Raw genomic sequence first — 12467 nt, 5'->3', positions numbered from 1 at the left:
GTTGGGTTTTGGCTTTTTACCGGAGCCACAAGAACAGTGCTTTGAAACTGTAGACGCATAGGTGGGTGGGCATTTTGATGTAGTTGAGTGTTTGGGCTTAGGGTGAATGGTTACAGCTGCCTGGTGTTTAGTCTTGTTCTTAGGACTAGTAGCAGTATGCGACGTGCCTCCGTTTTTGGGAGAGGTGGGGTATGGTGTTTTAGGGATAGCGCTATGGCCAACGTTGTAACTGCCGCTATCACGTAGGCTGCGTTGATCGTTTTGCACTTCACTGGAGTTTCGACGTTGGATATCAGTCTTGTCATGGGTGATTCTAACTTTCTTAAAGGTTGGAATACGCCTCAGTAAAGACTGACTTTTAAGGAGGTGATTGGCTTCTATGATACTACCAAACTGAAATAGAATGGGACAAGAGGCTTTGGTCTGTGTTTTACGTAATCTTCTTGCTAAACACCAAGATTGCGACAGTCATGCCTTACGACTCCCATCACTCCAAAATACAGTGAAATCTTTTCTCAGAAACAAGGGGGAGAATAGTGGAAAATAGTAATGAATTATAGGTAATATGCAAGAACTGACAAATTATAAGAGTCAATATCAAATAATCCCAAAAGCATGTAGTCTCTTTATGTATTAGGTCAGACGAAACACTTTCTTCGATCACAATCGAAAATGAGAAAACCAAGAGAGATAAGAGTAAAAGCTTACACCAATACAACTGACCTTCAATGCTGTGTTTATCAAAGAATCTTCAGTGATACAAGCATTATGGGATTCCGACAGGGTGTTTATGTGCTCTTCATGTTTCAGGCTAAAGTTAGCGGCTCGATATTTAGACGGGTTACTAGTAAGACCATTAACAACAGACCACCATTCAATACGAAACAAGAACTCGTTCATTTCAAAGGGATGTAAAGAAGTAGAAATCGGCATATATACAGTGAGATCGTTTGCATATATAACAGTGTTTTCTGTGGAAGATGGCGGATCACTTGTATAATGTAGAGAAAAGAAGAGGGGAAAGAACAGATTTTTGTGGCATAACTACATGAGACAGCAGGGATGTCAAAAGCTTTCCTCCAAACACAAAGTTTTGTTCTCTTGCAGAAAGGTAAAAAACATAGCCAGTTGGTTATACAGCTGTCACTGTTGACGCTGATTGACTTGTTAAGTAGACGTTGTCTTGGGATAGGATAAAAGGCAGAAGTGTAGTCCAGGAAAGGGCAGTGAACACAGTTGATAACACACAAATAAAAGTTAGGGGACGTTAATTAAATTGACTGGCTGTAGCGTGTTCAATTGAGTTTGGTCCTGATAATCCACAATTATAAAAGATTAATAATTCCAATATGGACGATATGGCTCCAGTAGATTTTACAAGCGTAGAATTCAATAAGAACGTCACAATTGTCTATAAATGTAGATGATATGCAATTAATATTTCATTCAACATATTAGCAGACATAGCAGAACGATGCAGATGTGTGTTAGAGTGTATTTATTGAGGAGCAGTAATAATGTCGCGATATGTTGTATTCAAAACGGAAGGAAGTCAATTAACCAGAGTTCAAAGCAATACACTTAAACAACAAGTACAATTGTTTAGTGCTAAATGTACAGAATATGAAAATGCACAAGATGCATGCAAAAACTATAAAAAATTGTTTACAAAATAGGTTTTATAGTCCTATCTCCACAAAGGTGAAGTTATTGCTATTGGTTTAAATTTCACATCCTTATCGTCAGATACTTTACTAGGTATAAGAGTATAGTGTCTAAGTTGGACAGTTATTGGAGAAAATGAGTTTCACAGGGAGTTGAAACGTCGTATTATGTGAATGTCGAGCCACTCTGTTCCAGTCCGTCCTCTGTTATATGTAACTGAAATGGTAAGAATAGATAGCTTACTCTAAAGTTATTTATTTTGAGGACTTTAATACCAATGCAGCAAAAAAAGGAATCGTGTAAGAGTTGAGTGAAAAAAAGCCAGAATATCATTGTTGACGATTTTTCCGTTTTAGGCACTTATAAACCATGGAATTTGCTTGAGTATTGGATAGTGATAGTAAACTTGATTAATATCTTCCGAAGTACATACAGTCGATCATAGTACTAACGGAAATGAATAACTGAACTTTTATCTTTACAGTTTCATAAACTATTACCACAGAGCTTTGTAATGTTAAGCAAATGAGAGCTAGGTTCTGCAAATCTAAAGTTCCACCCAAAATAGTGTCTGTCAGCTATTTCTGGTAAAAAAAGTTTGAAACATAAAATAAAGCTACCCCTTACTTCAACTTTCTTTTCTACTTTTAAATATGGAAAAAAGATCTGTCACATTGCCATACTCCATTTTTCATTATTTATTTTCGTATACTAGAGCATTGTTTGTTTGTATGTTTAAATGAGTTGCACGTTCAAGGCTTTCTACGCGTTTAAATATTTTTTGCATTTACGCTTGTTAGATCTTCCTTGTAGACCTTCTCCCGTATCATGTCAGAAGGCTATATTTTGGCTGCTCTTGAATTCCTAATACAATATGGAGGAACACAAAGCATCAAGGACTTGTGGGTGCTAATGTGTAACAAATTTCATCAAGTTTCTGATTTTAAACATGGTGTTGGGAAAAGTCACCATAGTTTTGAAAAATTCTTGTTATCCAACCCAACAATCTTTAATGTTGTTGACAATTTTGTTTGCCTTACTGATATTAGCAACCCTTTGGAGAATGAAAAGGACTGCCCACATCAATATAATAGTCGTTGTAACAACAACTCTTTTAAAAATCCAAGAAATATCCGAAGTAAATACACCATAGAGTCAGAGGCTTCAGCCGTTCGATATTTTCAAGAACAGTTGCTGAGGAAACCAGAGCGATGGGTCCCGATAAGAAACCTGGCTGGACATTTGTCACAGGCGTCTCCTCATATCAGACTAAGTGTGGGACCACAGTCCGAATTCCTTGATTTTTTGACGCGGCACTCACTCATCTTTGAAATTCAGGGTGATCTTGTTGGATTAAAGAACAGAACCAAGACAGTTCCCTGTACACCTCAACAACCTATTAATAAAAAGAAAGGAGTGCGGCCACTGTCCTCACATTTTCCTGATGACCTACACCGTATATCTGTCCCCTGTTCCCGGATAGACAATAATTACTTAAGTCTTCATAGAACTGGCCCCGAGGAGTCGGCACCTAAATTGCAAAGTGAAGATAATATTATTGTGTGTTTAGACGACTGCAAAGCTTTATTTTGGTTAATGTACGTCATAAAACATAACTTAAAGGATGAAATTATGATTTCGAGATTACTTGCAGAGCTTTCACATGCCCCTGATTCGGTGAGGAATTGTATTGGTTGGACTCAGATTGAGCTTTCGGAGTTTCTCAAAAAATATAACAGGATATTCACTGTTGATGAGGTTGCTAGTGTCGTTGAAGTACACTACACAAACAAACTTAATCTTTTTGTTGCCTCAAGGCATATAAACGATTCTTCTTGTGGCCTAATAGTTTCCCAAAAGGGTTGCATCTTTTGTGTAAACAGGCTATGGGGAATAATCGATCTCGGATTTCACGAACATGTATTCTTTGACAGATCGCTATTTAAGAATGTTACGGACCTTACTAAACATTTCAAGGTAAGTATTTGAGCTTAATTTTCGTCCTCATATGTTAAATTGTCTTTATTCTATGCGAGTTAATCAAGTAAATGGATTAACCTAAAACTGTAAGGAGCCGAAGTACAATCTGATAATGAATAAGATTTAAGAATGTAGCAAAAGTTGAATGAGTATATCTTGATGACTTCTATTATGAGCATTGTCTGGCCAGAGCTTTTAATATCTTACAAATAATTTTTGAAAGCGTACCTATCTTGTTGGGTAATATGGGACAAAGAAATAACCAAACGGTTGATGTTAAATCTAGGATGTTTCGTTAGGTTTTTATAAGTTCTCAAATGTTTAAACTGAGGAAATTATTAGTTAGAAAATTTCCTAATCACTTTATTTTACTGTTGTCATTTTTGCAGTGCTATTTTGGGGAAGTATTTTGATGTTTCTCCTGATTTACTTGCCAGAGTGCTTTCAGTTATATAATTTTGAAAGCAATGATTTTATGCTATTCTAGTCAGTTTTATTACAAGACCTTAAAGTAAAGATTAAGTTGCCGTTCCCACCATAGAATTATAGGGGCGCCTGCGTAGATTAAATTCATGTCTACGAAGCATTGTTTGTTTGATGGACATATCAAGTAATCTAAAACGGCTTTGCGTAATACTACGTAGACAAAAACGTTTCTTGATCGTAATTCTATACCCTCAAAGAATAAAGTCGTCAATGTATATATATGCTTATCAGTTGTGAAAAACGTACACTAGCGTTAGAGTGGGTAAGAAAATGGGGGAAAATGGCAGAAGTAGTAGATGGACCCAAAGTTAAGTAAGTCTTAGGCACAGACTTTGGACAAGAATAGTTTCATTCTCCTACTATTACAAAGAATAATTTAAAAATCCACATGTGGTTGTCAAATCAAATCCAAAAGCGCTAGCTCCGCTTCTGAGCTTAATCCTATACATGTGTAGAGATTTGGTGACCATAGAAACTCGCCGCATCTGCAAAATTCTGAAAGATAATGCATTCTGGTTATTTATGCTTGTTGACTGGAATCATTAAATAAACACAATTCGATCCCAGAACACTGGCTGTTGAATAATAATGTTTGATCTCATCGAGTATTGAGAGATCCAGTATATGGTCTGAAGTGTCGCCACAAAAACAGAGATAACGTTTTGAAGAATCTATCCCTTATCGCTTTTTTCAGGTAGGAAAGATGAATTTTGTGATAAATAGTGAATAAAAAGAGCAACAGGGTTGGTGCTAAACAGGATAAACCTAAATACTTAAGAAAGTATCAGTGCCATAATCATTTCCTGTTTCCATGTCCCCCAAGTATCTCACGTTGTGGAACGGAAATTTAACTGCGAACACGAAACTCAGAAATAATTGCTTTTAGCCCGTGGGTGGTTTATTATTGTTCCATAGTATTGATTATGTACTTTTTGAATTATACTTTTGGTATTAAAAATATGTGCTTCAAGAGGTCCGCTGTTTTTATGGTTCACGTTCCTTAACCTTTTCGCTCATCTATCAAATTGTGTAATTCAAACTGTCAATTATCCGAGGAAATAACATTACTGACACCAAATTAATATGCATTCAGAAGTAAAAGTTCAGTTTCAGTTTCAAAAGTTGGCGATTTTGATCTCACCACCCTCCAGTCAAACTAACTGGAGTTGTTATCCTAAGGAGTAAATACATAATCAGACTAAATCGCAATGATAACTAAACTTGAGAGCTGTCTATTTGTTTACAATAAATTTATTTTCTTTTTAAATTAACCACAAGTCAGTGTAAATCTCTGTGCCAAAGTTTCTTCTAATTTCTACTACTATGGTTGTGTGAAAAAATCATAAATAAGTGTTTTGTAACACACCTCTAGTATCTTCCTAATGAACAACTATTTACTTGACGTCTAGCATGTAATTCCTTAGTAATAACGGTAATTGTTAGTTACTTTTAAATTCCATAAATTAGCATAGATTACAAAATTTTTATGTGTTCTTAACAGCTTTTTCGTATATCGTTGCTCGTTGAAATATCAGGCCATTGTTTTTGAGCATCCGTAAGGATACGAAATTTTGATTAAAAAACAGTTCACACTATATTTTACTGGTCTGAAAAGTATCATTGAATAAAATGAGGATATCTTTCTGAACTCGTTCTTATTTTTTTAGTGAGAACTGATGTTCTTGAAACAATTCTCTCTCGTTTTTTGTTACACACATTGTTTCAAGTGCATGTTGCATGAAAACTCTTATCTATTTTTATCAGCATTAGGGCTTCAAATTAGATTGTTTTTAATCTGTCGCCTTCTTTACGTCACTGCTTGCGATTTGTAGTGTTTTTACACTAGTTATTGGAAATAATATGAAGAATTTATATACTTAATACTGATGATTGTAATCTGCTTGAATGTTATAACTCCCATTTAATAACACTACTGATCTTGTGCGTTTCACTGATATTTCTGGCACATGAATATTATGACAATTTTCCACTGTTTAATGTTCAGCCTAGTTTGAAGACACTTGGTAAAATTGTTTAACCCACATTTAATACATTTTTCTCTGCTCACTACTTAGATCCATTATGTTAATCGATCATAGTAAGTGGTCAAGCAGAACTAACTTTTTGTCAATGCCTAATACTTTATCATAGGTTTAGTTGTTATCACATGAGTCAGTTATTTATATTACAGATCCATAATTATCATGCCGTAACACTTTTCTGATAAGTTATTTTACGTTTCATCAGAAAATGAATACCATTGTGCAGTACATTGATATTATTCAGGTATTCAGCCATACACCATTCAATGCTTGTTTGTCCGAAGAAGTTAGGGTTATGAGAGAGTTATTTATCACTTCTAGTTGTCACACTTCGAAAAAAATACTACAAGCGTCTAATTGGATAAATCTTAGATTTGTAACTGGTAGCCTTGTTTTGTAACATACACAAAAGATAATGTTGTAGACGGGCCGATTTCTCATCATGCATAAAAGCGTTTATGAAGAAGTAAAAGTATTAGTATTCAAAAAACCAACCTATCATCCGAAGCGTATCAAAGGATTAAATAAGCAGATATTTAAACCTGATCCTCCAGATGACTGTGACCGGTGTGTCTTCTTATTTTTTTCCTCTGTTAATCTCGAGAAGTTTTATCATCAAAACCTAGGTTTCATGATAGACGTAGACCTGTGGATCAACTGAAAACTGATGTTCAGTTTGAGAACCTACTTACCTGGATACAGGACTTCATGCCGTCAACAAAATTCGAAGAAGAAGGATTCAAGACTACACTGGTTGGTCAATGTGATCAATTTAAAAACAACAAGCGTCACAAAGATATTGACTGATGAACATCGAGAAGCTATCCGGAAACTAAAATCGAACAAACACATTTTTATCATTAAATCAGACGGGAATTTTAATTCTAAACATGACTGATTGCATAGATAAGATGAACACCCTAGTGAGTGACCAAAATAAATTTCGAAAGCTTGGGTCATGTAAAGGCCTCAATGAAAAGAGAGAACTTCGATTAGCTACGGCAATAAAACTTTTGAAACAGCATCAATACAACTCTGAGTATACCTATAATGAGGTCAAGCCATCTGGAACACATACCCCTTGACTCTACAGTCTACCAAAGGTTCATAAACCAGAGATTCCTTTGCGTTCAATTCTATGCATGTCAAACTCCCCATACCATTCAACAGCAAAATGGTTGGTGAGATTATTAGAATCATCACACCAAGACTTGGTTAAGTACAGAGTGAAAGACATTTTAATTTATAGATACAATAAAAAGTATGAATATAAGAGGCAAAACCACATTATTACTAGACATAAAATTTTTGTTCACTAACATTCCTCCGACAGAAACCATCGGTTACACATGTTAACGACTGTTAGAAAAAAAAGAGATACTGATCTCAATAAATAAAATAAAGGAACTTCCTTTGAAATGCATTATGAATGTACACTTTATGTTCAACAATGGATTTTATGGACAAACAGAAGGAGTAGATATGGGATAACCTCTAGGCCCTATCCTCGCTAATATTTTTCTAGCCAAATTGGAGAATAGACCGTTGAAGGACATCCTAAATGAGCTAAATTATTACTGTAGATACACAGATGACACACTAATCGTGTGTGACGAACGTATCGACAAACAAGAGCTGTTGAACAGTTTCAATAACGTCCACCCAGCTATTAAATTCACCAACAAAGAGGAGAACGATAATAGTAAGACTCTCTCTGATGTTTTTCTTTCTAGAAGGATAGATTGTTCCATAAAAAACAAGTATCTTTAGAAAGAATACTTGGATGGGTCATTATACCAATTTTCATAGTTTTTCACCCTTTCAATACAAAACAAATTTGGTTAACTTTCTCTGCCATAAAATCAAACTATTATGTTTCGAAGAAAGTGTAGATACAGAAAGTGATAGACTAAAATACACATTACTAAACAATGGCCATCCAGATAATTTCGTCAGAAATTTTCTATCAGAAAGGAAAGAACAACAAACTCTGACACCATCAGCAAGAAAACCCTCATTCTAGAACTCGGTTTTGAAGGGGAAATAGTGTATGACATTTTAACACATCGACTCAAAAAAGGGCATTCCATGCCACCACGTTACATGTAATCTTCTCAAATAAACCTGTGCTGACATAACAAATCGAGGAAAGGTTACTGATGATGAGCTCCTCCATTTGTGTATACCAATGCAACTGCTCCTGTTGAGCTAGTTACATAGGCCCTACTCAGAGTTCTTTATCCTTGCGTGTTCGTGAACAATAACAACGATGGTTAAAGAAAGGATTCACTAAATCTATTAGCAGCGCCATTCTTTCTCACTTGGTAGATAGTGAACATCATACTAAAATAAATAGATAATATATTTGTAATATTCTAATAGCAGTTCACGCCATTTTCAAAGACTACCAAAGCGATTTCAAAAAGTATAAAAATATTACAGAAACGTTTTTCCAATTACAAAGAAAGTATAGTAGCTGAAGTGTTCCACATTATGCTTAAGCCTTCTGCTCTCAATAGAAAAGAAGGTCTTACCATACATCCTACTTGGACTATTTATCCTAACCACCGAGTCTGATATTATTCACAATTCACATTATCATCTTACAAATTAAACTCCATCCTTTATCACAAACTTTTCATTCATAACAGTGCGCACACACAAATTTACATACATGTCGCTTATGAATCACCTTGACAGAAATGACATGACATTGATTTATTCAGACCTGTTTTTTGATTGATCACATAATATTCATGTTGTTCCGTTGCACTATTTAAACTTGAATTAATTTTGATTTGGTTATTTATTCTCTGACGAAGTGGCTTACATTGAGTCACGAAACATCAAAAAAATCTAATTTTCTACTCATTGGGATATTATAAATATATTAATTTATTTATAACAATCTACACAATGCTCAATTTATTCGAAATTATCAAGTCTAACCTTGGTAATGATACCTATTATACTAAAATAGATGAAACTGTCTCTATTTTGTATCAAGTTTCAAACAGTCTACCTAAAAGAGTAGAATTATGGATACTCTACATAGCTGAAGGTATTCGGATCAACTCTAGAAACTTAACTTATGTATTCAGAAAAGATATATCCAGCCTCTGTGTTTACCTCGGTCCACAATTGGGTCGCCAGATACCTAAACTGGATATCATAAACACCTTATACTCCTCCCAATTCCTTTTGTGTTTATATCTTTCTTAATCTAGACATTCATTTTTCCAAATTCACATCAACTGTTTGTCGTAATTACCATGACAACGCCTTTCTTAATAAATATCGTATTCACACGTTATTATTATCAATACTACTACCACCTCGATTAACACGACGAAATTCTCATACTATACATTTTATTCACACGATTCACTGCATTACTATAATATTGATCATAATTCAACACTTTACTATGAACCATTTGGACCTTTATTAAATGATATTTCTAATTTACAAATAACACAGTTTTAAAGGATGCAAAAGTTAACCATTTTTAACATATAACATTATGGGGACTTGTGGAGATTAGTGTTTTAACAGTTGAATTCACGAGTCGATCTAAGATAGACCACCATTGGAAAGCCGGAAGCATTGGACGGACGCTTCGTCCTAGTATAGGACTCTTCAGCCATGCCCAGCCCCAAGATAGATTTCCTGGAGTTCTTGTGAGAAGCCATGACCAGTGGAGTCCGATCCGTGTCGGGTGTGAGATAGCTATCCAACTCGGACAACTGATGTAGTGTTGTGCAAGATCATGGATCAATTGAAATTAGACATTAACACCGTTGGATGCCGGTTCAGTGGTTTAGAAGGTAAGTGCTCACGCGCGAGATTGAAGGTCCTGGGTTGGAGATCCAGGTGTGGGATCATGGATGTGCACTTCTGAGGAGTCCCATAATAGTATGAAATGGCCGTCCAGTGCCTCAAGTTTCCAAATGCTGGTCTAGCTTAGATCGACTCGTAAATTCAACATATAAAATATCACGATAACTATGGGCTTATAACTGTAGAGCCTGATGATGAATTTATTCAAAACAATTGTTCTCTCAAATATTCTTTGTTTTTAAAGGGTATTGTAAAAAAATCTAATAATAAGTCTTATTTTGTGTTCCACTCCTGTATGACTGATTTTGTTCTAGCAAAGATCCTTAACCATCTTGTCTAGCTCTTTATAGTGTAACTTCTTCGAAGTTCTATATCTTTTCTTGTTCTATCGATCTACACTTCTCGATGAATCGTTTGTTATATCTTGTTGAACATTTCTTAACTTAATACAAATCCATGCTGTTGACTTCAATCCACAACCTCTTGTATGGTACCTGAAGACACTATCTGGCTATCCAAAATGAACTAGATAATTTGAAGGTTCAGACGTTATAATCAGTAACCGAGTATCATGACCTCAGATCCCTGAGTTTATAAAACAGTGGTTTACTCTTCATAAATTACCATATTACAAAGTACATCATAATCAAAATTGTATTGAAATAGATACCGAAATTTTGAGTATGTAAAACAACTGGACCAACGTTCCCGTTGATAATATATTTAGATCCTATGTCTTAAAATATTCACCATCAGCTTTCTCTATTCAGGGATATGTAATAGAAGTACAACAATTTCAATAAATAGATTCCTGTTTGGTAAGATATCTTACTATACAGGATTCATAATTTAAAAATGAGATACCACTTGATATTTATCGAGTAGTGAGACTATGATTCAATGATTTTACATGTTCAGTCAAGGATTCTAAGTATCAGTTAATACTAACTGCTTTCCGACTTTTTAATATATATATATATATATATATATATATATATATATATATATATATAATAAAACCCCACAGAATGTTGATTCTCCCAGTGTTACATTTTCGAATTAGTAGTTTCCAGCTTCAAGATAATAAATAAATCAATATTGTTACTCAGAGACCAAATAATAACAACTGAACTCTCGCTCTCTCCGTTATTCGAAGTGAACACACGTGTTATTTAATATACTGTGTAAGCATTATATAGTCATCAAAACGCAACAATACCTTAATGAACACCACAGTTGACTTTAAACCATAATGTTTTACCATTTTCGAAACTTATTATATCTTATGGTTCGTGTGCCTTGTTAATGTATAACGTAATAATACCGCCAATAAGAGAGCAGTGAATTATCGATCGAACCAATGACACACGAAACCCTTACGAGCAGTCCAGAGTAATTATCGGTCCTGCTTCCCGCCTAGCCCAGCCAGTTAAGTCCAGAATACCAATAACAGCCTCTGCAATATGAATCATATATTTCAAACATACTGGATTTATATACTAACCAGACAGACCACATTGTACCAATAAATAGGAAACAACATTTGTACAAGATTGGGCCTAATGTGACTGCGAATAAGGGAGATAGTAATCGATAGACAGGGTTAATTTCAAGAATGATAATTCGTACAACACTAGTTCATAGGTCAAAATGAAGCCCATAATAAGAGGGACATGAATATGAATAGTTTAGTTATTTAACAATCATACGATAAAATATACGTATAGTACTGGTTCATATATGGATCCCAAAAGTTACCATTCATTATACTTATTGGAACATAACAAAACCTCTTCCATTTATTTCGGTGTAATACTATCACATTAACACCGTTAGATGCCGGCTCAGTGGTTCAATGGTTAAGCGCTCGCGCGCGAAACTGGTAGGCCTCGGGTTAGAATCTCGTGAGGCGGGATCGTGGATGCGTACTGCTGAGGTGTCCCACAATGGAACGAAACGGCCGTCCAAGTGATTCATTGTCTCAACTATTTAAAACAAAATCATTTCCAAAGATTTCTTAACTAATTTATTCTCTTAACCATACAATTTACATGTTAGATACATTTTCATGATTTTATAAGAATTGATTAATCGGTTAGCAACAAAAAACACCGCACAAATTTAATTGCATTTTTTTGGTGTTTTAGGTTATACACACAGAAAACTGAAAAAAAAATTTGGATTATTTACATCAATGAAAAATTCTCATTGAAAAATTGAATAATTTCTTTCAATTTTCATACATAAGTAAGAACAACTAAGAGAATAGCACTCTTGACATTGTAACTAAGTTCTGAGTAAAAATATCCGAAACCAACCAACCAACCAACGGAACAAACAAACAACACAAACAGCACACACTTACACATACCAACATATCTTATAAATTTGTCCATTTTGTCTTAATGAGGACAGAAATCTTTCTGAATATCATTTTTCATCTAATATCTATCT

At 34.8% G+C, this 12467-nt stretch overlaps 1 protein-coding gene across 1 annotated transcript in view; it reads left to right on the top strand.

Annotated features, from left to right (window-relative positions):
- Positions 1-2493: 2493 nt before the first annotated feature.
- Positions 2494-12467, top strand: part of Smp_004590 (hypothetical protein) — a gene marked incomplete at its 5' end in the record, with an annotated part of 11981 nt that continues 2007 nt past the window's right edge. Inside the window, one exon of the mRNA XM_018797358.1 lies at positions 2494-3642. Within this exon, the coding sequence (XP_018652408.1) occupies positions 2494-3642 (1149 nt within the window). The remainder of the gene's footprint in view (positions 3643-12467) is intronic.

Source organism: Schistosoma mansoni, chromosome 4, assembly GCF_000237925.1.
Source record: "Schistosoma mansoni strain Puerto Rico chromosome 4, complete genome".
Taxonomy (NCBI): Eukaryota; Metazoa; Platyhelminthes; class Trematoda; order Strigeidida; family Schistosomatidae; genus Schistosoma; species Schistosoma mansoni.
This window is presented reverse-complemented; position numbering and strand designations above follow the sequence as displayed.